The sequence below is a fragment of the Herpailurus yagouaroundi genome, unplaced genomic scaffold (assembly GCF_014898765.1).
Source record: "Herpailurus yagouaroundi ecotype Mexico unplaced genomic scaffold, PumYag 165, whole genome shotgun sequence".
Taxonomy (NCBI): Eukaryota; Metazoa; Chordata; class Mammalia; order Carnivora; family Felidae; genus Herpailurus; species Herpailurus yagouaroundi.
The window spans coordinates 10785102-10810965 of NW_024412406.1; the positions used below are offsets into that span (position 1 = coordinate 10785102).

The 25864-nt window shown below is 40.3% G+C and overlaps 1 protein-coding gene and 1 long non-coding RNA gene across 2 annotated transcripts in view; one reads left to right on the forward strand and one right to left on the reverse strand.

Annotated features, from left to right (window-relative positions):
* The window catches only part of JPH1 (junctophilin 1), an 84745-nt gene that overhangs the window by 53190 nt on the left and 5691 nt on the right, over nt 1-25864 (forward strand). Inside the window, 2 exon segments of the mRNA XM_040487564.1 lie at nt 6422-6540; nt 21968-22617. Coding sequence (XP_040343498.1) covers nt 6422-6540; nt 21968-22617 — 769 coding nt within the window.
* LOC121038107 (uncharacterized) lies at nt 6614-25375 on the reverse strand. The gene is made up of 3 exons (XR_005794162.1): nt 25252-25375; nt 11814-12017; nt 6614-6649 (listed from the first exon to the last, which is right to left on the reverse strand). It is a non-coding gene; the product is annotated as an uncharacterized LOC121038107 (long non-coding RNA).

Consider the following 25864-nt stretch of genomic DNA (forward strand, 5'->3'; position numbering starts at 1 on the left):
TGTTGTTTTCTCTTCTTTTTGTTTTTTACAGTAGCCATCCTAATGAGTGAGGTAGTATCTCATTGTGATTTTCACATGCATTTCTGTTATGACTAGCAATGGTGAGCATCCTCCCATGCTATTTGTATATCTTCTTTGCAGAAACGTCTATTCAAGTCCCTTGCCCTTTTTTTAGTTGGCCTTTTTTGTTACTGAGTTGAAGGAGTTCTTACATATTATTCTGGGTATTAACCCATGATCAGATAAATGGTCAGCAAATTTTTTCTCCCACTCGGTGAAATACCAGTGATTATATTTTAAAGAGAAGTTGTAATCTTATTTAGTGCTTATTTAGTGCTAGTTTTTAAACTTTAGAATGACCTTCATTACAAAGGACTTTTTCTAAAAATTATTTAAAGAATAAAACATACCTTAAATTTGTTTTTTCATCAGATTTTTCTCAGTGCATAAAATACATAGGGAGGTGACTTTTAGGTAAGTTGTATAAAATTCAGAATAAAGTAGAAGATAGCCAGTTATTTATTTGGCCTCTTTCAGCTGAGGATTATAAATGTGCTTTTGACCTGGCCTGTCCAGAGATTTTAAGCTTAATAAGTTTGATCAAATGTTAGAGAATAAAATATATATAAGAATGAAGATTTGTTTTTCAAGCTTGAAAGTGTTCTGAATATAGAAGAAAATCCTACAAAGGAAGTTGAATAGTAGGTTCTGCTCGTCCGTAAGTTATGATGTGTGTTCCTCAGCTTTAACACACAGTGAGGGGTTAGAGTTCAGAAAACTTAGTATAACAAGAGCTTATTGATCTGGTGATTTTTTTTTTTTCAATATCCTGCCAGTTTCCAAAAAAGGATTTGCAGGACATTATGGTTCACATTCATAGTAGCATCCTGACATTGGGGAATGTTAAAGCCATGTAGCTAGAGAAGATAACCATACACATAGATTGAGGATAGTTTTACTCCCAAGATTCCTCGTAGCCTTAACAAAAAGAGAAATGATAGATTATGTAGTTCTCATCGTATGATACAAGGAGGTGCACAAATTTATCATCAGAGACCTTTTTTTTTCCCCCGGGACTAAACTGTAAAAGGAATGTGTCCCAAGGTCTGTATAAACATAATGGTGTCACACATAATGGACAACATTTTACAAAAGTTATGTAAACATTCTTCATATGGATCTTGGTTCTTCCTCCCTCCCTTTGATAAAAAGCCAAAAATATGATATGAATTATGATTCTATGAAGGGATTTCTATGATAGCTAAGGAGGTGTGGTTTGACTTTTGATCTCTGGGACAAGAATCATCTGTGGCCTAGACTTGCCTCAGTGTAGTCTCTGGCTAATAATGCTTTCAAAGCCGGTGTTATCACACCTCTGAGAAAGTTTGAGCCCTTGAAAGATCAAATACCAAACTTCAATGGGAATATCATGCTCCTTCGTTTACATTTTATGTCTCAATCACTTGCTATCACTTTTAGGAAAAGAAGCATTGGGACTTCCGCTCAGGTCATGATCTCATGGTTTGTGAGTTTGAGCCCCTCGTCGCTCTCTGTGCTGACAGCTCAGAGCCTGGAGCCTGCTTCGGATTTTGTGTCTCCCTCTCTCTGCCCCACTCACACTCTGTCTGTCTGTCTCTCTCTCTTTCAAAAAATAAACATTAAAAAAAAAAAAAGTTGAGACAGGCATCTAAGGGGCCCGCCTGCACCTTAGCAGGAGGGAGTATATGCTGAGCCTTGCCAGGCTGGTCTTATCAGAGAATCAAATCAAGATTGAAAGAACAGTTTCTTCCGGGTGCAATAACTCAGAAATCATGCCTCATTTTTTTTTTTTCAACGTTTTTTATTTATTTTTGGGGCAGAGAGAGACAGAGCATGAACGGGGGAGGGGCAGAGAGAGAGGGAGACACAGAATCGGAAACAGGCTCCAGGCTCTGAGCCATCAGCCCAGAGCCCGACGCGGGGCTCGAACTCCCGGACCGCGAGATCGTGACCTGGCTGAAGTCGGACGCTTACCCGACTGCGCCACCCAGGCGCCCCTCGTGCCTCATTTTTAAGCCGAGGTCTGTGTAGTCACCTCACTGTTATTCCTGTCGGGAGTATTCCTTAACAGACTGATTTCTTCTTAAAAAGGACTACAATTGTATACACAAGATGATTGGCTTTCACAAATCTGGGTCTCTTGTAAACGAATAAGGTCACAGTCCAAAAGGAAGGCTAACAGGTCCTATCTGTTGCATTTTCTTACCATGATGTCTTAACCCAGGAAAGAGTTTTAGCCCTTATCAGGCATTTCCAAGAGAACCAGAAGGGAAATAGGATGGTCAGCAGTAAAGACAGAAGCAGGGTCTGTTCTGCCTCTGTGGTAGCCCCAGTGGGAGACGGTGGCTGTGACCAGACCAGGCGCAGGGATGCGAACAAGAACCGGCTGGATTGAGGATGTGTTTTGGAGGTAGTTGGATTTGCTGACTGTGGCTGTGGCGTGTGACCGAAAGGGAGGCCTCAGGGGTGACTCCAAGGGTGTAGGCTTCAGGAACTGGAAGAATGGGGTTGCCATCACCTGAGATTTGGATTCTTAATGCACAGTTGCTCTCATTTTAAAGTTTTCCTAATAATCTTCTTTAAATGTTGGGACGTCAAGGCAAATCACACGTATGACCCCTGAACCAAGTAGATCATAGGCTCTGCCATCAAATTTTAAATCCTATCAGTGAGCTGACTTTGATTTAATATAACAAATTTTAAAAGACCTCAAAATCCACATTTTTTAAAAAGCCATTACTGTTGGGGAGAGAATATATAAAAAGCAGAAAGAACAAAATTTGTAAATGTGGTATACAGTTTGTCCATTCTAAATTAAAATCTTCATCAGCCGTGTCAGCGAGTGGATGAGCAAAAGGTTGAAGTTAGAAGTTGGGACAGACATCTAAGCGGTCAGCATGTTACCTTAGCAGGAGTGAGTATATGCCAGGTGTGTTTAATATATTGTCGATAGACTTGTGTGTGTGTGTAAAAGCATTACTAGGTTTAAGAAAAATCAGGAAAGCGGGACTATTTTGTTCTGAGCACGGTGACTTGAGAGTTTGTGAAAAAACTATTTCGTTAAAGAAAGAAACTCCGATATTCATCATCAAATTACTGATTGGAAAAATAGGTTGAGATTAAGTACCTGTATACAGGGGATGCCTCACATCCAGAAATTTCACATTTACCATTTTGGCTTTTCACACATGACCTTTGTGGGGCTTATGTCCAGGGGGACATCACCCAGCTGCTTGTGTGAGCTTAGCCAGCCTCTCAGGTCTCTTTGCCTCTTCACCCATACATAGTAACTCTCTACAAGCTAAAACTGTGGGTCTATTTGTAAAATTACGGCCCTAACAGAAAGTCGACAGCTGATGTCCAACTGAAAGAAGTTGCTTTCTACTTACTTTTCACTGCATTTTATGGGAGCGAGTGTATGTGATCATGGTGTTTTGAGATTGGTAAGGGTCTGACCACTTACAGATATCAGCAGTGTTTGAATATGTGAAAGATTTACTGGGCGTGTGTGTGTCTGTGTGTGTGTGTGTATTTTCCATGTGACCAGCTACAGCAGCAAGGCGTCCACTTTGCATTGTTTCAGCTGACCTCCCCAGACCAACTTGCCTGAACCCCCCACCCCCCCAACCCATGAACAATGGCATGTCTTACCACTTGGCTGAATAAAGGGGTTGTGTGTGGCTCTGGAACTGAGCCTGGGATTTGAACACATGAATTCACTAACATGAGCCAGAGTTAAGCCCGGATTTTTCCCCGGGCTAATATCTAGACCTGTCAGTGGCCTGGCCACCCCAAGCTGGTGGTGACAACAAACTCAGATGGGTTCCTTTTCTGCTTCCTGTCTTTGGGTCCAGGGCTACCAAAAGCACCCACGCAGGCCTCTCGTTTAGGTTTTGAATGTGGTTTTGACTCATCTTGCTGGCTGTGCAGGAGCCTTGATGCAGGGTGGGGCACTAGCTGGAAAGGTTCCCCTCCCTGTTTGGGCTTACAGGAAGGAGCAAGTAAAAAAGTAAAGGGTCGCGGCTTTACTGACACTGTACTTCCAAAATATATTTGTAGAAAGGTTAAGCTATATCTGTTTATTCTCCAGCTTTAGCATATTGTAAAAAGTGGTGGAGATAAATGGTACCATTTTATGGTGGCGCATTGTGATAGTATCAAAATAAACTGTTTGTACTTAGGTTTACAAATTTATCATTGAAGGACTAGCAGATTTTATTATAAGGCAGCATAACTGTACTCTCTGGCTTCATTAATTATGATGCCCAGACATAGTTAGGCTCTATCTAAGAATAGATAAAATGGAAAATAATTCTGAGAAAAAGGGTTGGGGATTCTGAGGAACTGAAAGAACATAACACAGAGCATCCATTGATTCTCAGACTCAACATGGGGACTAACCGTTAATTTTGTTTCCATTTCATGGTCCCTTATAACCTAAAATGTCCTCTGTGATTCAGAAATAACAATTTTGATGATTGGAAGTTGATCCATTCATTTTTAATTGGTGAATTTTATTTTTTAGAGCAGTTTTAAATTTATAGAAAAATTGAGCAGAAAGCATGGAGTTCGTTCCCATGTATATATACCTCCTCTCCCCACACCCACAGTTTCCCCTATTATTAACATCTTGCAGGAGAAGTACGTTTGGTACGGTTGAACCAGTATTGACATATTATCTAAAGTCCATAGTTGACGTTAGAGCTTACTCTTCTTTAGTGGGTTTTGACACATGCATAATGTCACATGTCATACAGAGTAGTTTCATTGCCCTCAGTTTCTCCTGTGTTCCACCTCTTCATTCCTCCCCCACTTTTGCCCTGAAGCCTTGGCCACCACTGATCTTCTTACTGGCTTTTATGGCTGTGTCAATCTGTTCATTTTTAAGCAACTACCCAGATGTTCCTAAGGAAGCATCATTCAATCCTTCATAAAATGAGCCCCCAATAAACCCTGTGTGCTAGGCAGTGTTGTACACATTGAGAATCTAGCAGAGAACCAGAAATGTAAAATCCCAGTCTTTGGGAAGCTTACATCCTAGTACAGCCAGCCTCCAAGCTTCGCTAAGTCCTGCGGAGGAGTGAGGGGGTCCCCTGAGGACACAGAATGAGAGGAGGTAGTTGGGAGAATTTGAGAACGGGACCTCCTGCCAGTGAGCCCCCACCCCCGTCTCAGGTCAGACCCCATCTTCCCCACGTCCTTCCTGCAGCTAGTCCCAGCTGGCCTGCACCAGCTGCCACCTGCATTTTCCCCACTAAGAACTGCTAGGGCACAATGCTATTTCCCAACTTTTCGTCTCCTGCTGTTTCTGAAATAAGCACAAGCACCTCTTTCAGACTTTCATTTAGCTTTTACTACTAGTTATCTACAGCCCTGCCTGGTGCTAGTAAAATAGGATGGAAGGTTAACAGAATTCTAAGAAATAGATGCCCATGACTATCATCTAAATACTAACTGGACAAGATCTTTGGAAGGAGATGACCCAGAGTTCCCCGTCTTGCCCTCTAAATCCTCTCTGCTTGGGCAGGTGGACATCAGTTCTCCTGCCTTGCCATAAGAACCCCACCCCACCCCACCCCCGCCATTCTCTACCCAGCTGCCTTCTCCCTCACCCTAGTCCTCTGGAAAGAGAAGAGGTTTTGTCAGTTGAGGATGGGCCAAGGGGCAGGTAGAAGATTGAAAGATATCTGTTTCTTCCTCCCCAACTCTGTCTCCTTGTCTCACACAAAAACCTACATAAAGTTAAATGGGCTCCTTAGAACCTCCAGAGCACATTCCTAAGAGCACATTCTGTGCTCTGCTTCTACAGGCTGGTGAGAGCCCATTGTGTGCGTGTCTCCCCAGCTACACATTCAGTGACATCACATTGGTCGCTTCAGTTGGTCAAGGAGGGGGTAGGTAATCAGTGCCACAAATAAAGAGTTTTACTACTTTTTTCCAGAATTACTTTTCCAGCATGCTATCGGGCAGACCCTTGTCGATCAAATTCTTATTTTGATTCTACCATAGGAAATTAAATTCACGAACACTATATATTCATAAGCTCTAACTCTACTCTCCATGGTTTGGAGCAGGGGAGATTTGATCAGTCAGCAGGAGTCAGCAGGAGATTTGATCCCGTGTTTTGAAAACCAGGCTTTGCATCAAGCTGCACAGAACTTGCTCACCCTTTTCATTTCCCTTGAAAGGACTGAGGCAATATACGGGTGGTTTCATCCATGTCGTCGTCATTGATCTCTCACAATATGACCATAAAACTTGCAGTTGGAGGCATGTGACCACGATCACAGCATTTTCCTCCCCAGACCGTAGACAGCTTGCATGTCCGTGTGTGATTAACAAGGTGCCGCCCTTGCTGACTCGCCCTTTGTGCTCCGTGTAGGACCGCACACGCACGAGCGAAAGCTGACGCCGCTGACCAGGCAGCTCAGGCTGCCCGCCAGGAGTGTGACATCGCAAGAGCTGTGGCCAGGGAGCTGTCGCCGGACTTCTACCAACCAGGTGAGACTGTTGTCCAGTGATGGGAGAGGTAGGGGTATTGCCTCTGGTTTCCTTTTTTTTTTTTTTTTTTTCCTCCTTAAAGGTCTATGCCTCGTGAATACCAGCAGTACTACAAAACAAGTAGGTACAAAAAGTCCTAAGTATTTGAAGTCTGAGTGTTAGTGCTGGAGATTTGGCTTATTGCCCAGTGTCTCTCTCTTCCTGCCTCCCGACTCCTAGGCCACAAACTTGGAGCTGACAGCAGTAAATGAAATGGGAACCTAAAAGAAGCATCTGATTCTAAGAAACGGTGTTAGTGTGTTAGTGACCACTGCAGATGTTGTAACAAATACTCCAAAATAAGAGGCACGTATAACAATACCGTTAGCAGTAGTAAAGAAATGAGCTAGTAACTACTGTGACTAATTTTTTTGTGTGTGTGTGACTAATTTTTTTAATATACTTGAACTAAAGTTCAAAGGACTGTGGTTAGGTAAGGAAGTAAATCACTTAAAAACAGGTTAATTTGCACAGATTAAGAGGAAATTCCAGGTCATAGTAGAAGAAATTAAAATAACCTCAAAAAAAATCAATCCAGATCATCTATCTCTCAAATGTCTTAAAATAGCAATATACGAATATTTGCAGTAGGTTTAAATATTTAAGTCCCTTTTAGTGGTTTCGTAGTACATTGTTTCTATCCCTTTCTATAATGCTCGCCTCTTTTTTATATGTTTCTTCATTGTTTTAGAACCCACAACTCCCTAGTGATTGGAGGGGCAACAGATTTCTAGATGAAGGGATCAAAATCAATGCTTTAAATTTCTTAGTATCACAATTTATAGTTTCTTGGTAAAGAATCTTTCCACACTGGTTTCTGTTAAGCTGGAAAACAAGCAGCCTGCACAACACAGGTGTTCAATCCATGTTTGCTTCCAATAAACGTCCTAGAATCCTGGAGCCCACAGGGCACCGTAACTAAATGAACAGGGCAGGTCCAAGTGCACAGAATAACAAGATGCATACCAAAGCTACAAACTTGGCTGTAATAAAGGATGGAGGAATGAGAATGAGGGACATGGTGATTTTTTTTTCCTACGAAGAATGAGGACCAGGTAAAAGGCTGGGTTGAGAAGACCCTGTTCTTCTAGGAGAATGGAGAGGGGCCCAGTCTAGCCGCTGAGCACTAGGGCTGTCAGAGTACCTTCTGTAGTAGTTCACCTCCAGGGAGACAGCCACAGTCGTGGGGGTTTTCTTTCATGTGCCTCCTTTTTAAACCTCTGGATGAGATTTCAGCCATTTAATACATGCATATATTTCTAAGAAAGGGAAACTCTGCTCATTGCAGTGACCGCTGCTAGGAATAAACTATGTTCTGGTGTGAAATGAACTCACACTTCTCTAGTGCCTAAGTACGTCAGTCACTACCTGTTGGTGTGAGAGCTGCAGACAGAGTTCAGCCACCCAGGAGGGACCGTCCTTTGCCCTCCCCAGTGACCCTGCCATTGGGAAGCAGCTCAGCAGTCAGGAGCTAGTGCCGCTTCATGGAGGAGCCCTGGGCTGGAGCTACTTGGAAAGCAGACAAACTTAGTATTGTTGTCTGTTGTTAATTCTCCCGGGGAATAGCGTCCCAATAGATTTCTGTTAGGTGTTACCAAGAGGTAAATGATACTGAAGGTCATCTCAGTTGCCCAGACTAAATGGTTTTAAAAGCCTTTTATGGCATAAAAGCATTGGAGGGAAAAAAAATATTGTGGGAAAATGTAATTCCAGCCTCGGAGCTAACATGCCAGCTTCATACACGCAAGTTGTCCATCAGTAATGAATACATCACAGTAGCACGAGATGACAACGGGTCTATTGGAGACAAGAGCTAAGGGGAAGGCTGCAATCCCCTTTGACCCATAGCCAACTCTTCCTTCAGCAGCTGGATAGAAAGCCTTTTCTGTACTAAGTATTATTGATCTTCTCAAGGGAGCATAACTCAAGCTTTCCACTCTGCATTTATAGGGTGATCAAATCAGATAGACATTTCTAAAAGGGCTTTCAAGTCCTTTTTCTAAGTCAGGCTGCTCATTTAATTCACATATCTTAGATATAAATATTTCCATTGTTTGAAACGCATTTGTCGTACATAGAAGCTGTTGGCCCTGGAATAAAGGAGGTCTGTTGTAGCTTACACTTTGAACACTTTCTCAGGAGCAGGCAGTATTTTCAGATATTTACCATCTTAGTTAAGCCGAATGCTTTTAGTTCAAAACCACATTATTCTACAGTTCAGTTAAAAACTAAGGGGAAAATAGGAGCATGTGGGATGGCTTTGTCACTCAAAGGGTTAAGTTCTAATGAGTAACAGAAAGCATACCTGTGGAGGTATGTGAATGTACGTGTAGATAATTGCACGTGTACACACACAGAAACCTACACTGTCGTGTGTGAGCGGCACAGCAAGGCATCCCCCAGGAACTTAGAAAAGAGAGTTCCCTCTGAGAGTGAAATTTTAAAATGAGCCTGTGATGCTGCACAAAGATATACAAAGTGAGCATAAGTAATAGCACAGCTGTATTACAGCAAGATTTCTTTGTAACCTAAGTGTATTAAAACATCTAAACAATTGGCCACCCAAAGTAGTATAGAAAAAAAAAAAAAAGAAGCCGCCACAGGGGCAAAAATTGGCAAAGCCCACCCAAACACTGTCCAGAGGACAGAGAAGCTGTGGCCAGAACCTTGGAGTATTGCAGTGGAACTGGCAGGGACGTTTGTGTTATGGGTCAGGATGCAGGGAACTGTGGCCAACCGTGTATGGCCTTATTGGCAAGATCATCCGACTGGGGAAATGGATGCATCAGCCCTGCTCAGCCTGATGCCTGTAGATATTTGATTGATCTCATGCGTCTTGTCCTGAGTCCACGCTCACTGTAACCTTCTCATTTCGGGTGAGCTTGTCACGGAGGTCTACCATCAGGAACAGCATGCACTGGCGTTCCGGTGTAAGCCCCTTGGCCTGTGTCGTGTTTACATTGCCCATTGTGAACTAATGACTTGACCTTCTGGTGTTATACATCAGGATTGTGAGCTCTGGTGATGTGATTCTGCCCCAGGGGATGGCTCTACTTCAAAGTGCTGATGAAATTGGGTTTCTAAGCCAGGAAAGCTGAGATGAGAATTTTGCATGACCGCTAGGGAAGTGGAGGGGAGGATGACTGGGAAACTATGTGGTGGTTCTTTGTCCCACTGTTTCCATTTCCTTTCCATCAAGATGCTTACTTTGTTTTTAATTCCAAGTGATATTAAGTAAGGTGTAAAACTTATATTTTTATCAATTGTGGGAGTGACTGGGCTAAAAAAAAGACTGAAAAACACTGCCCCAGAATGTGGTAAACATATTTGCTTTGAGCCCTCTTAAGAGATTGCCAGTTTAGGGGCGCCTGGGTGGCGCAGTCGGTTAAGCGTCCGACTTCAGCCAGGTCACGATCTCGCGGTCCGTGAGTTCGAGCCCCGCGTCGGGCTCTGGGCTGATGGCTCGGAGCCTGGAGCCTGTTTCCCATTCTGTGTCTCCCTCTCTCTCTGCCCCTCCCCCGTTCATGCTCTGTCTCTCTCTGTCCCAAAAATAAATAAAAACGTTGAAAAAAAAAATTAAAAAAATAAAAATAAAAAAAAAAAAAAGAGATTGCCAGCTTATTCCCTAGGCAACATCCTCAGCAAGTTTTGCCTTCCTGTGTTTAAGCATGTGTATTAGTCAGCCCGGCTGCTATAACAAAGTAAAATACCACAGACTGGGTGGCTTAAGCAACAGACATTTATTTCTCACAGTTCTGGAAACTGGAAGTCCAAGATCACAGTGCCAGTATGGTTGGGTTCTGGTAGAGAGCCATCGACCTGGCTTACAGATGGCCTTCTTCTCCCTCTCTTCACATGGCCTTTCCTGGATACATGTGTATGCAGAGAGAGAACTGTGGTTTCTCTTCCTCTTTAATAAGGGCACTGGGGTGCCTGGGTGGCTCTGTCAGTTGAGTGTCTGACTCTTGATTTCATCTCAGGTCATGATCTTGTGGTTCATGGGGTTGAGCCCCACGTGGAGCTTCAATGCTGATTGTGTGGAGCTTGCTTGGAATGCTGTCTCCCTCTCTTTCTGCCCCTTCCCTGCCCATGTTCTCCTGTCCCTTTCTCCAAATAAATAAACCAAAATAATAATAATAATAATAATAATAATAAGGGCATTAATACTATCATGAAGGTCTCACCTTCATAACCCAATGTAAACCTACTTACCTCCCAAAAGCCGCACCTCCAAATACGAACACATTGGGGGTTGGAGCTTCAGCATATGAATTGCGGGAGATACATACATTCAGTCCATAATAGCATGTATGTGCACACACATACACTCTGTACATTATTTAAAGTAAAAGTGAAGTCTTTAGGTTATTATGAGCCAGGGTTAAACTAAGGTCACGTTTGTGGTATGAATGATAAATCTTTAGAAATCAAAGCATATTTTCATTATTTAATGGTCTATGCTTATCATTAATATGTAGTATTTTTGGTTAAGAAAAGGGAAGTATCCTGAAACAGATGACTTCTAAACTCACTTTCCAAAACCCAGATTTCAGAGTAACTGTTTTCATAGCAAAAGGGAAATACAGGATGCCTGGATGGCTCAGTCAGTTAAGCATCTGACTCTTGATTTTGGCTTGGTTCATGATCTCATCGTTCATGAGTTCGAGCCCCATGTCAGGCTCTGTGCTGACAGCACAGCGCCTGCTTGGTACTCTCTCTCCTGTCTCTCCCCCTCCCCCTGCTTGTGTGTTCTTTCTCTCTCTCTCTCTCAAATATTTTAAAAATGATCTATTAGTTGACATGAAATTAATAATTCATGAGTTTGGTTATTCTTACTGCTTACTCATTTCAGTATGTTCGGTTCCACAAGCATGTGCTAAGAGCCAGCCCTGCGCAAGGCAGTGGAATGGACGTACCACAGCCTGCAGACAAGAGCGCCATGGCTACGTTCAAAGAAGTAGCAGTGTTTTTAAGGATGGGACTCTGAAGTCCTGTAGGAAACGGGTGTTCTTTCCACATAGAATATAAAAGTAATCCTGCTACCACTTATGTAATCTGTTTAGAATCTTCCAATCTTTACTGATTGGCAGTCTCCATAGAAAATACCTGATTTCTATTTAATGACTTCTGACGTTGCCATAAAGCATTTGCTATCCGCCCGGTCCTTGCAGGCATTTGTTTGGGGGAATCTTCATGGCACTGCTTCTGCCCATACCCAGCCATCCACAGCTCACCTGTGAGGAACTAGGTGCATACCCTGCTGTTACCATCTGCCGTATCTGTTCAGGGCCTCCATGCCAACTGTAGCAAGTAACCTCTCAGTGTTGGTGGATGACATGTGCTGAATGTTGTTTGATGTCGTGTGGCCTGTATCTGACTTCTTCCTCATATGAATCCCTGGGGTGGGGGAAGAGTCCCTCAGGATTCATAGATACGGTCTGTAAAAATAGATGAAAATGCTTACTGCAACAACTGTCTACATGTATCCTAATTTTCCTTCCTGGAAATATTCTGACAAGTCTTTTTTTAATTTTTTTTAATGTTTATTTATTTTAGAGAAACAAAGCATGAGCAGGGGAGGGGCAGAGAGAGACGGAGACACAGAATTCAAAGCAGGCTCCAGGCTCTGAGCTGTGTCAGCACACAGCCCAATATAGGGCTCGAACTCACGAACCATGCGATCATGACCTGAGCCGAAGTTGGACATTTAACCGACTGAGCCACTCAGGTGCCCCCTGACCAGTCTTTTTAATGAACTACTGTGGCTCCTCAATCCTGTGTCGCTGGTGTGGCCCTGCCTGACACACATTACTCCACAGAACAAGTAGCAAGCGCAACACATGCCTTCCAAGAAGATAGTCCAGGAAAAACTTCTGTCCTCTGCATTATATGTCTTGTTTAAAAAAGCATTTAATCTCACTCTAGAAAATCTAACTGTATATCCTCCTTCCTGGCCAGTCTCCACATGACTACACCATGTTGGAACCATTGCCAGCTGGATGTAATCATGTAAGGCTGGAGTTAGGTCCATCTCTAGTCAATGTTTTTTTTGTTTGTTTTGGGGGTTTTTTTGGCATGCTGTTAAATGGCTGTATCTGGGTACATTAGAATCACCTGGAGCATTTGTGACACATCAAGATTTCAAGGCTGCACTTCATAGTTATTCAAAGTCTCTGGGAATCATATCCCAGGTGCCTCTGATAGGCAGCAAATAGGGAGCCACTGCTTTACAGTACATTTATTTTCTTACCTAGCCATTTATGAATGCATAGTAAAGTTGAGAATTTTTTTAAGATGTAAAGTAGGCCCTAGAATGTACGTCCACCACTCTAGTAATTTTTTTTTGTCATAAACTTGACATACAGTGTTCGTGTCAGGTGTACAACACTGTGATTGATATGACCATCCTATGCATTCTGTAAGCCTCACCTTAAGTGTAGTTACCATCAAAGTTATTACAGTGTTACTATAATATTGACTATATTCCCTGTGCCGTCATGTCCATCCCCTTGATTTATTTAGTTTTTACCTCTTAATCCCCTTCACCTATCTCACCAATGCCCTCTCAACCACCAGTTCTTTTCATAGATTTATGAATCTATTTCTGTTCTTTTTTGTGTGTTGTTTTTTAGATTCCACATATAAGTCAAATCATATGGTATTTGTCTTTCTCTGACTTACCTCACTTAGCAAAATACTCACTAGGTCTGTCCATTGTTGTCACAGATGGCAAGATCTTATTCTTTTTTATGGCTGAGTAATATTCCTCTGTGTGTGTGTTTGTACCACATATTACTTACTGATTCATATATAAATGGACACTTGGGTTACTTCCACATCTTGGCTATTGTAAATGCTACAGTAAACATACAGTAAACTTTTTGAATTAGTGTTTCTCTTTTCTTGTGGCAAACACCCAGTAGTGGGATTACTACTGTAGTGTATGGTATTTCTACTTTTAATTTTTTGACGAATGTCTGTACTGTTTTCCACAGTGTCTGCACCAATTTACATTTCCACCAACAGTGCACAAGAGTTCCATTTATTGATTGATTGATTGATAGAGAGAGAGAGAGAGAGAGAGAGAGAGAGAGAGAAAACTAGAGAGCAAGTAGGATAGGGGCAGAGAGGGAGACAGAATCCCAAGCAGACTCTGTACCGTCAGCACAGAGCCCAGTGTGGGGCTCAAATTCACGAACCAGGAAATGACCTGAGCCAGAGTCAACAGTCAGATGCTTATTAACCAACTAAGCCACCCAAGTACCCCAAGGGTTCCTTTTTCTCCATACCTTCAACATTTATTATTTCTTGTCTTTTTGATACTAGCTAGCTATTCCTACTGGTGTGAGGTGACATCTCATTGTGGTTTTGATTTGCATTTCCTTGATCATTAGTGATATTGAGCATCTTTTCGTGTGTCTGTTGGCCATTTATATATCTCTTTGGAAAAATGTTTGTTCAGGTCCTCTGCCCATTTTTTAATCAGATTATTTTGGGGTTTTGGTGTTGAGTTGTAGGAGTTCTTTATATATTTTGGAAATTAACCCCTTAATCAGATATATCATATGGAAATATCTTCTCCCATTCAGTAGGCTGCCTTTTCATTTTGTTGATGGTTTCTTTCTCTATGAAAAAGATTTTTATTTTGGTGAAGTCCCAATATTTTATTTTTGCTTTTGTTTTCCTTGCCTCAGGAGACAGATCTAGAAAACCTTTGCTAAGGCCAATGCCCAAGAGCTTACTGCCTGTTTTATTAGTTTTATAGTTTCAGATCTGATGTTTGGGTCTTTAAACCATTTTGAGTTTATTTTTGTGTCTTGTATAAGACAGTCATCCAGTTTCATTCTTTTGCATGTAGATGGCCAGTTTCCCCAACACCATTTATTGAACAGACTGTCTTTTCCTTATTGTATATTCTTGCCTTCTTTATCCTACACTGACCATATAAGCATAGGTACAATTCTGGGCTCTCTATTCGGTTCCCTTGATCTATGTGTTTCTTGTTGTGCCTATACCATACTGTTTTGCCTACTATATAGCTTTGCAGTATAGCTTGAAATCTGGGATTGTGATGCCTCTGGTGTTTGTTTGTTTTTTCAAGATTGCTTTAGCTATTTGAAGTCTTTTGTGGTTCCATACAGATTTAAGGACTATTCCAGTTCTATGAAAAATACTATTGGTATTTTGATAGGGATATGTAGATTGCTTTGGGCAGTATGGACATTTTAATCATACTAATTCTTCCAGTCCATGAGCATGGGATATCTTTTCATTTGTATCACCTTCAGTGTCTTTCCTCAGTGTCTTATAATCTTCAGAGTATAGGTCTTTCACTTCCTTGCTTAAATTTACCCCTAGGTATTTTATTCTTTTTGATGCAGTTGTAAATGTGATTCTTGTCTTAATTTCTCTTTCTGCTACTTCATTATTAGTATATAGAAACACAATATATTTCTGTATATTGTGTAACCTGCAACTTAACTGAATTCATTTACTAGTTCTGATAGTTTTTTGGTGGACCCCTTAGGATTTTCTATATATAGTATCATGTTATCTGCAAATAGTGACAGTTTATTTCTTCCTTACAAATTTGGATAAATCCTAAATTTGTAAGCTGCACTGTTACGGTCTCATATTTTCCAAATGAAGCACATGGGCTTTGTGACAGCTTTATTTCTCATGGTTAAGTGACTCTGTATCTTTTCCTCACAACTTTAAGAATGTATAAGCAATCGTGTTTGCCAGAGTCTGTTTTTTCTCCACTCTCTTCTGTATGGCTATTTAAGTTAAATATTAACTTTAGATTTGATCTTTAGATTTGCAAAAATAACTTTTGCTTGTACCCCTTAGATTGAAGACATTAAAAGAACTCTGTGGGACACCTGGGTGTTGAGTACCCAGTCAACTCAGTTAGTTGAGCATCTGACTTCAGTTCAGGTCATGATCTCATGGTTCATGAGTTCGAGCCCCACATGAAGCTCACTGTTATCAGCACAGAGCCTGCTTCAGATCCTCTGTTCCCCCTCTGTCTCTGCCCCTCCCCCACTCATCCTCTGCCTCTCTCTCTCTCTCTCAAAAATAAATAAAATATTAAAAAAATAAAAATAAATGTACTTTGTAATTTCTCTATTTCCATAATGCTGTAAAATTGAATAACAGTGAAGTACATATAAAACCAACCAACTCTGATGAAATTTTGAGTATAAGGAGTCAGAGAAAAAGTATGTAAGGAGCACACTGCCTCAAACTCTATCAGATAATATCCCTTATCACAGGAGGGTAGGAGGGGTTTTATAAAAAAATAAATCTGCCATAGAATAATGAGGTTCTTTCTCCATGAAACACCAGCGTAAATGATCCTAATGGGTTTTTTGAAATAGGGGCAAATCTGTTGATGAAAGGTCACTTTCTGGTGCCACTGCCACTTCTTTCTCTTAGTGGAGGTATGTGCTGGTCACAGCACCAAGAAAGAATTCAGAAACAGGAAGATCTCACCTTTTGAGGGATTTGCAGATCCCCCTTTCTCTTTGCTCCACTGAGATACCTTTTCTGGGCCAGGAATTCATACTTTCAAAGAAAATTGCCAAATTTATTATTTTTTTTTTTAATTTTATTTTGAGAGAGAGAAGGGGCAGAGAGTTAGGAGAGAGAATCCCAAGCACACTAAGCACAGTTCCCCACGTGGGGCTTGATCTCACGAACTATGAGATCATGACCTGAGCTGAAATCAAGAGCCAGACACTTCACTGACTGAGCTACCCAGGCACCCCGAAAATTGCCAAGTTTAAAAGGGATGGTAGCCTTTGAGGGAGCTTATCAGGTTTAGAGAAGAAAGCACAATTGGTGACATAGGATTTTATCCTATTTGGGAAGTTTGCATCCTTCAGACTTCTGGAGGATGGAAAGTGGGATAATGCTGTTTGCTATGTTTTCACCCCTGAATATAACCTGTAATTGTGGATCCTTGGGAATTGTCATTTCTTGGCTTAAGATACTACATTATATGTTGAATTACATTTTGTCTTAAGGAAACACAGGAGCTATGTGATTTTAGGTTTTTAGCTACTATAGCTATTTTCACATCAGCAGATTGGGATAATAATGCCTGCTTCCTAAGATTTTGGTGAGGCTTTAAACTTTGGGAAATACCTTGTATAAATAGTACATAGTCTCATAACAATAAGTTACTACTCAGCACAGGAAGAGCAATTAAAAGTCTAAGTGGACAGTATGTATTTTAAGTATTAAGGATAATTGTTCTTAAGCTCCTCTGTAAATCCTTTAAGTTTGGTGTGAGGGATGGAAGTGGAGGACAGGAAGGAAAGTGAACAGATGCCAATTTCTGTAAACAAATTGGTGGGGTGGTTTCTCCCTATTTACTCAAGAGATGCTGTTGTCAGCTCTTGCCTGTTTGCAGAGAAAAGGGCCACCTGCACTCTGTGACCTTGACTTCACCTCAGGAGATGAGAGTGGCTGATTATCCACAACAAGAACCTGTATCTCCCACTCCCCTTCACCCATTTTGCCCCTCCCACACCCTCCTCCCCTCTGGCAACCATTAGTTAGTTCTCCATATTTATGAAGACAAATCTCCATATTTTTGTTTGTTTTGCTTTTTAGATTCCTCATGTAAGTGAAATCATGTGGTATTTCATGTGGACTTATTTCACTTAGCATAATATCCTATAGGTCCATCCATATTATCACAAATGTCAAAAATCTTATTTTTCATTGCTGAGTAATACTTCAGTATTTATATATATGACGTTTTTATCCATTCATCTATCAAGGGACACTTGGGTTGCTTCCATATCTTGGTTATTGTAAGTAATGCTGCAGTGAACATAGAGGTGCATATATCTTTTCAAATTAGTATTTTCATTTTCTATGGGTAAATACCCAGTAGTGGAATTACTGAATCATATGGTATTTCTGTTGTTAATTTTTTGAGGAACCTCCATAGTGTTTTCCACAGTGGTTACACCAATTTATGTTTCCACCAACAGTGCGGAACGATTCCTTTTTTCTCCACATTCTCACCAATGCTTACTTCTTGTCTTTCTGATACCACCCATTCTGAAAGATGTAAAGTGACTGTGGATTTGATTTGCATTTCCCTAATGATTAGTGTTGCTGAGCATTTTTTCAAGTGTCTTTTAGCCATCTGTATGTCTTCTTTGGGAAAATGTCTGTTCAGGTCCTCTACCCATTTTTTAATCAGATTGTGGTGTTTGGGGAGTTGAGTTGCATAAGTTCTTTCTATGTTTTGGACATTAACCCCTCATTAGATATATCATTTGGAAGTATCCTCTTCCAGTTTTAGTAGGTTGCCTTTTTGATTTGTTCATTTCTTCTTTGCAAAAGCTTTTTATTTTGGTGTAGTCCCAATAGTTTATTGTTGCTTTTGTTTCTCTTGCCTAGAAAAGTGTTGGCTGAGGCTGATGCCAAACAGATTATTGCCTATGTTTTCTTCTAGGAGCTTTATGGTTTCAAGTCTCACATTTAGGTCTTTAATCTGTTTTTATTTTTGTGTATGGTGTAAGAAAATGGTCTAGTTTCATTCTTTTGCTTGTAGTCATCCAGTTTTTCCAACAGCCATTTATTGAAGGAACTGTCTTTTCCTTACTCTATATTCTTGCCTCCTTTGTCATAGATTAGTTGACCATATAAGCATGGATGTCTGGGCTCTCTATTCTGTTCCAGTAATATATTTTTGTGCCAGTACAATACTGTTTGATTACTATAGCTTTGGTAGTGTATCTCAAAATCTGGAATTGTGATACCTCCAGCTTTGTTCTTTTTCAGGATTGTTTTTGGCTGAATATTCAAGGTCTTCTGTGGTTCTGAACAAATTTTAGGGTTATTCTTGTTCTGTGAAAAATGCTATTGTTATTTTGATAGGGATTGCATCGATTCTATAGATTGCTTTGTATACTATGGTTATTTTAACAATATTAATTCTTCCCACCCATGAGCATGGAATATCTTTCCCTTGTGTTATCAGTTTCTTTAATCAATGTTTTTGGTGCACTTGTAAATGCAATTGTTTTCTTAATTTCTTTCTGCCACTTTGTTAGAAATTGTTAATAGGGGCGCCTGGGTGGCCCAGTCGGTTAAACGTCCGACTTCAGTTCAGGTCACAATCTCGCGGTTTGTGAGTTTGAGCCCCACTTTGAGCTCTGTGCTGACAGCTTAAAGCTGGAAGCTGCTTCAGATTCTCTCTCTCTCTCTCTCTCTCTCTCTCTCTCTCAAAAACTGAGTAAACATTACAAAAAAATTTTTTTAAATGTTTCTATACAAATTATTAGTATATAAAAATACAACAGATTTCTGTATATTAATTTTGTATCCTGCAACTTCTGAATTCATTTGTTCTAATAGTTTTTTGGTGGAGTGTTTAGGGTTTTCTATATATAGTATCTTGTCTTTTGCAAATAGTAAGTTTATATCTTCGTTACCAATTTGTATGCCTTTAATTCTTTTTCTTAATCTGATTGATATAACTAGAACTTCCAGAACTAGGTTCAATAGAAGGGGCAAGATGCACATTCTTAACTTATTTCTGATCTTAGAGAATAGCTCTTAGTTTTTCACCACTGAATATGATGTTAGCTATGGGCTTGTCATATATGGCCTTTATTATGTTGAGGTGTGATCCCTTTAAACTCATTTGTTGGCAGTTCTTATGAGTAAATGATGAATTTTGTTAAATGTTTTTTCTTCATCTATTGAGATGATCATACAATTTTTATCCTTCATTTTGTTAATGTGGTATATAACATGGATTGATCTGCAAATATTGAATCATCCTTGCATCCCCCAGAATAAATCCCAGTTGCTCATGGTGAATGATTCATTTAATGTATTGTTAAATGAAGTTTGCTGATGTTTTGTTGGGTATTTGCATCTGTATGCATCATATCTTTTGGCCTGTATTTTTTTTGTAATGTCTTTGTCTGGTTTTGGTATGAGGGTAATGCTGGCCATGTAGAATAAATTTGGAAGCTTTACTTCCCCTTCTATTTTTTGGAAAAATTTGAGGAGACTGTGTATTAAGTCTTCTTTAAGTATTTGGTAGAATTCACCTTTTGAATGCATCTAGTCCTGGACTTTATTTTTGGGGAGTTTTTTGATTACCATTTCAATTTCATTACTAATAATTGATATGTTCAGACTTTCTATTTCTTCTTGGGGCACCTGGGTGGCTTAGTCAGTTAAGTGTCCAACTCTTGATTTCAGCTCAGGTCATGATCTCACAGTTCGTGGGATGAAGCACTGCATAGAACTCTGCGCTAAGCCTGCTTGGGATTCTCTTTCTCCCTCTCTCTCTGCCCCTCCCCTGCTTGTGCACAAGCTCTCTCTAAATAAACAAACATTGAAAAAAGATTTTCTGTTTATTCCTGATTCAGATTTGGAAGATTATATGTTTTTAGGAATTTATCCATTTCTTCTAGATTATCCAATTTGTTGGCATATAATTTTTTGTACTAGTCTCTTTTAATCTTTCATATTTGTGTGGTGCTGGTTGTTCCCCCTATATTTCTATTTTTTCCTTTCATTTTTCTTAGGAGTCTGGCTAAATGTTTATCAGTTTTGTTTGATTTTTTTCTGTTGTACATTTACTCGCTATTTCCTTTATTTCTGCTTATTATTATTATTATTATTTCCTTCCTTATTATTATTTCCTTCCTTCTACCAACTTTGGACTTTATTCCATTTTTCTAGTTCCTTTAAGTATAAGGTTAGATTGAGATCTTTCTTGAGGTATTGTAACCTGTATTGCTAACCTGTATTGAGATCTTTCTTGAGGCAACCTGTATTGCTATAAATTTACCTCTTAGAAGTGCTTCTGCTGTATCCCAAAGATTTAGATCACTGTGTTTTTGTTTTCATCTGTCTCCGTGTATTTTTTTATTTCCTCTTTATTTGTTGACCCATTGGTTGTTTAGTAGCATGTTGTTTAGTCTCCACATGTTTGTGGGTTTTTCCTTTTTTTTTTTTTCTTATAATTTCTGGTTTCACACTGTTATGGTCAGTTAGGATTTTAATCTTCTTAAATTTATTGAGATTTGTTTTGCAGCCTAACATGTGATCTGGCCTAGAGAATGTTCCATGTGCACTTGAAAAGAATGTATGTTCTGTATATAATCTGTTAAGTCCATCTGGTCTAATGTATCATTCAAAGACACTGTTCCCTTATAAAGGGATAAAATGACAGTAATGTAATAACAGTAGGAGACTCTAACACCCACTTGGGTAGATCATCCAGGCAGAAAATAAATATCTGTTAATATTTGCTTTATGTATTCAGGTGTTCCAGTGATGGGTGCATAGATGTTTACAATTGTTATATCCTCTTGTTGGATTGATCCCTTTATCATTATGTCATGCCCTTCTTTGTGTCTTGTTACAGTCTTTGTTTTGTCTGATGTAAGTATTGCTATCCCAGCTTTTTGTAAGTACATATCTATCAATAATTACCTTAAATAGTCTAAATGCTCCAAAAGACAGAGTAAAGGGATGGATGGAAAATAAGACCCATTTATATCTATATGCCTACAAGAGACTCACTGTAGACTGAAAATGAAGGAAAGAGTAGGAAGATACTCCATGCAAATGAAAGCAAAAAACAAAAATAATAAGTCCAAGTAGCAACACTTTCTTGAAAGGCAGATTTTTCCATATGTAAAAATAACATGATTATTGTAAACAATCCTAAAGTATTTAGAAAAAGAAAAAAAAAATCTTGGGACTACAGAGTCAAAGACAACAACTGCATTGTCAGGACTTTAATGCTTACAGAAAATGCTTACAGCCCCTGTGAAGAGACTCCAGGAAGTTTGAATGACCCATTGAGGAAATTGCGTTAAAAATGTCATCTGCAGGTTCTATTCTTACTTACGCAGTAGACGCTTTATTAAATGTCAGTTTATTAAATAATTTAAATATTTTAATATACTAAACGGACTCTTGTCTGTTTAGTAGAGTATGTACTCTATGTTCTAATTATGCCACATAATTTGAATATGCAGATTAATTCTGGTGTTATCACCAGTGCTGCATCAACCTGAATTTCACCTCGGTGTTCTGCAAGCAGGCAGGAATGATCCAATTATTAGAGAAGTCAGAACTGTTTAACTTTTATAGCTATCACAGTAGTATAAATAATGGTAAATGTTAACGTTTTCAGCAACAAATAATCTTTTCCCCTGGGAAATGAAGTGTGCTCATGCTTAATCCAAGCCTTGTCAATATTTTTAAAGGAAAAGAAACAAGAGGAATGGCTAATCTGACTAGCAAAAAATGCATATAGATAGCCCTAAGGAACAAGCCTTTATGCCTTGCTTTTATTTTATTACCTTCCCTTCTGTTGTCAATTTTTCCCCAGGCCCAGATTATATCAAACAGAGATTTCAGGAAGGTGTAGATGCTAAAGAAAATCCAGAAGAAAAAGTACCAGAAAAGCCACCTACACCAAAGGAATCTCCTCATTTTTATCGCAAAGGCACGACACCCCCCAGGTCTCCTGAAGCAAGTCCCAAACAAAGCCACTCTCCCCAGCCCTCCTCCCCGAAACCCACGAAGAAGCAGAACCCTAGCTCAGGGGCAAGACTCAACCAAGACAAACGGAGTGTGGCTGATGAGCAGGTGACAGCCATCATCAACAAGCCTTTGATGTCAAAGCCTCCCACAAAGGAGGTGGGAGCCATGGTGCCCCTTTCCAAGTACTCTGGCCGCCACCACATCCCTAACCCCAGTAACGGGGAGCTGCATTCTCAGTACCACGGCTACTACGTGAAACTGAACGCCCCCCAGCACCCCCCAGAAGACATGGAGGAAGATGAAGGATCGAGCCAGTCTTCCTCAGCGCTGGTGCACAAGCCATCACCCAACAAGTGGAGTCCCCCTAAATCTGTGACAAAACCAGTTGCCAAAGAAAGCAAAGCTGAGCCAAAAGCTAAGAAGTCTGAACTTGCTATACCAAAGAATCCAGCAAGCAACGATTCATGCCCTTCTTTGGAAAAAGAAGCCAATTCGGTAAGTTGTGCAAGATGTGTTTTTTCTTTCTTTTGGTTCTTTTCAAAAAGAACCGCTTTTGGTAGCGGCGTAGGATAACTTGCATCTCGATGACAGCTCGGCTAGCGAAAGTTCTGATGAATGAACATAGGACTGTATAGGGTAGAGCTTAGCATCTTTGTAGCCTAAGACAGCAAAGAACTGTCAGAGCAGAAATTCCTCCTTGCTGGCTCAGCCACCCACCTTAGACATCATTCAGATAGCTGGGCTATTGGTGTGTCACATGTTAGCAAGCCTTTACACACTTCTTGGTAAGTTTTGTGGTCACTTAGTTTGAGCTGCTGTAACAAAAATGCCATAAACTAGATGGCTTAAACAATATTTCTTTCTTGTAATTCTGGAGGCTGGGGAGTCCCAAGATCAAGGTGCCATAGACTTGATGTCTGGCAAGAACCCAATTCCTGGTTCGTAGACCGTCTTGCTGTACGTACCCTCACATGGCTGAGAGAGAGAGAAATAGCATACTCTGTGGTGTCTCTTCTCGTGAGGGCCCCACCCTCATGACCCAGGGCCCATCTCCCAAAGGGCTCCCCTCCAAATACCGTCACATTGGGAAGTAGGGTTTCAACATACAAATTTTGGAGAAACACAAACATGTAGTCCTTAACTGTAGCTAAGAAAGGAGTCATGGGACCCCGACCAGGGCCAGCACCTCTCGGAGCCCTGGCTGGGAAGAGGCTTTTCCACTACCATTCACTAGGTTCTTAGCCCTGCTTTGACCCTCACAAAACACATAAAGGAATGGATGGAAAACAAGACCTATCTGTATGTATATGTGTACAAGAGACTCACTTCAGACCTAAAGAGACAGACTAAAAGTGAAGGAGTAGGAAAAGCTACTCCAGTCAGCATCTTTGGGGCGCCTGGGTGGCTCAGTCGGTTGAGTGTCCAACTTCAGCTCGGGTCATGATCTCGCAGTTTGTGGGTTCAAGCCCTGCGTCAGGCTCTGTGCTGACAGCTCGAAGCCTGGAGCCTGCTTTAGATTCTGTGTCTCCCTCTGTCTCTGTCTGCCCCTCCCCTGCTCATGCTCTGTCTCTCAAAAATGAATAAACATTAAAAAAATTTAAAAAAAAAAAAGAAAAAAGAACATCTTTTCTAGCTATTGCGAATTATTCCCCTAAATACTTAGTTTGGATTTTACTCAATTAGCCAGGCTTTGCAACTAGAACATTTTCTTTTCAACTACTTGAGAAAATTGCTTTGGTCTTCTGACTTGTCAGAGATTTCAGTTTCCTGGTAAATGCTAGTTTTATTGTCAGTCTGGAGCACTTAAGGTTTTTAATTCTTCAACCATATTATTGCTAATGTCATTTGATAAGCATGTAGAGATTTATTTGTTCAATGATATAAGGAATTCATACTTTATCAAATTCTATAGAGTTTATAAAATCTGGAAGCTGACCAACTGATCTTTTGACCTAGTCACATGTTTTTTGGAACAAAGGTGTTGCTTGTTAAATGTAGCTTAGGGAAGAAGCCACAGCTGACCCAATACTTAGTAATTTCTGAGACTTTTCCATAAATGTGCAGATTAATAAATTGGGCAACAAGAATATAATACCACTGTAAGTTTTTTTTTTTTCTTTTGTCTGTTAAGTTTAACAGGGTTAAACTGTTTACAATTAAACAGTAACAATGTTAAAAAATTGAAATTCATCTTTTTTATTAACTTACCTTTGATGTTTCTTAGGTTTATTTTGCTAATATTTACAAACACCAGTTCTCATCTTTTTAATCATCTAAATATAAATTAGATTAACTGCGTTAACTTCCTGAGAGTCATCCTCCATGGGGATAAATGGTTTTCAAAACAGACTAACTCTATTAGTGCTGGTTTGCCGGACTTACAAGGGTGAAATTCAAACAATGCAAGGCCATATACAGTGTCTTGTAAACTTTCTTTAAAATGTTACTAGTGTGTGATAAACTCACCACTTCCTTGTTTAGAAAAAGTTATCTTTTTTACTTCTGTGCAGAACCATCTGATTCTTGGAGGTAGCTGGGCACCCTCCAGCTGGGTAGGTCGGTCTCTAGGGTCCCTTCCATACCTTAAGGTACATGAGGCCTAGCACTCCACAGCCTCTGTGCGTGACAGGAACCAGAAGTCAAGAGTGCCTTGGCACCTCCTTGTGAAGATTTTAACAATTAACCTTCTTTTCCTGATAATAACAGAAAGCTGCCTTTCACACTCCTGGTGACTGTTTTCCTGACAGTTAAAACCGTCATAAAGGTAGTTAATGAACCACCTTTAGAACAAAGGAATAGTGCATACAATTTTGACATAGACACTGTATAAGCTAGAGGTTTACAAATAACTTGAAAGCTCATAGGAGTATTCACAATAAAGCACACACTGGACGGAAAATCAGACTGAATCGGTGTTCCTGGTGGGCAGCTGAGAGATCTGGTTTGAGTCAGAATCACCATTTTTAGGCTGGTTGGATACACTGGAATCTGGACTTTTAGTCACCAGCCTATTGACTGAGACAGTATAGGCTGGTGGCTAAGGGTGTGGACTCTGGTGCCAGATTTTCTCTAAGTTCAAATCCCAGTTGTGTTGCTTCTCAGCCATGGGCTCTGGGGCAGGTTTCCTACCTGTTCTGTGAGTTGCTCCTCTCCACTGGTATCATAGTGTTGTTGAGGAGATTAACTGAGTTAGTGCTTCCTTCCACAGTTCTTAGCACAGCGCCTAGCACCTGGATAGGTGCTCAAAAACAATGGTTATTACGGTTTCAACACTGTAGTTGTTAAAGCATAAAATAGTTCACAAATATTCCAATAGATTTGGACCCATTCTCAGGATCACCCTGGATATTGATCTTCTAGAAATAGAGAAAATCTTCTGGGGGACAGGCTGACACTAAGCAAATAAGAGAAGGGAGGTGATGCCAAGGGATTACTCTAGCATCCCTTCTCAGGAAACATGTGACTCCTATGGGCCATGGTTGCACATGGACTAATGTCCCAGGGAAACCGTTCTGTGTGGTACCAACATTTTTGTAGGATTTTGCAACATTGACAACTTGTAGGAGCTACGAGAGACATCTTCACAGCCTTATCAAACAGACCAGCAAGGTCTCTCCTAAGAAGGAATCTTGACTCCTTCTGAGAACTGCCTGCACTTTTTCTTACCATTTACTCTCTTCCAAGTCTATTTTGAAATTTACCTAATCTTGCTTTTCAATTGTTATAAAACTTTAAGGCATCC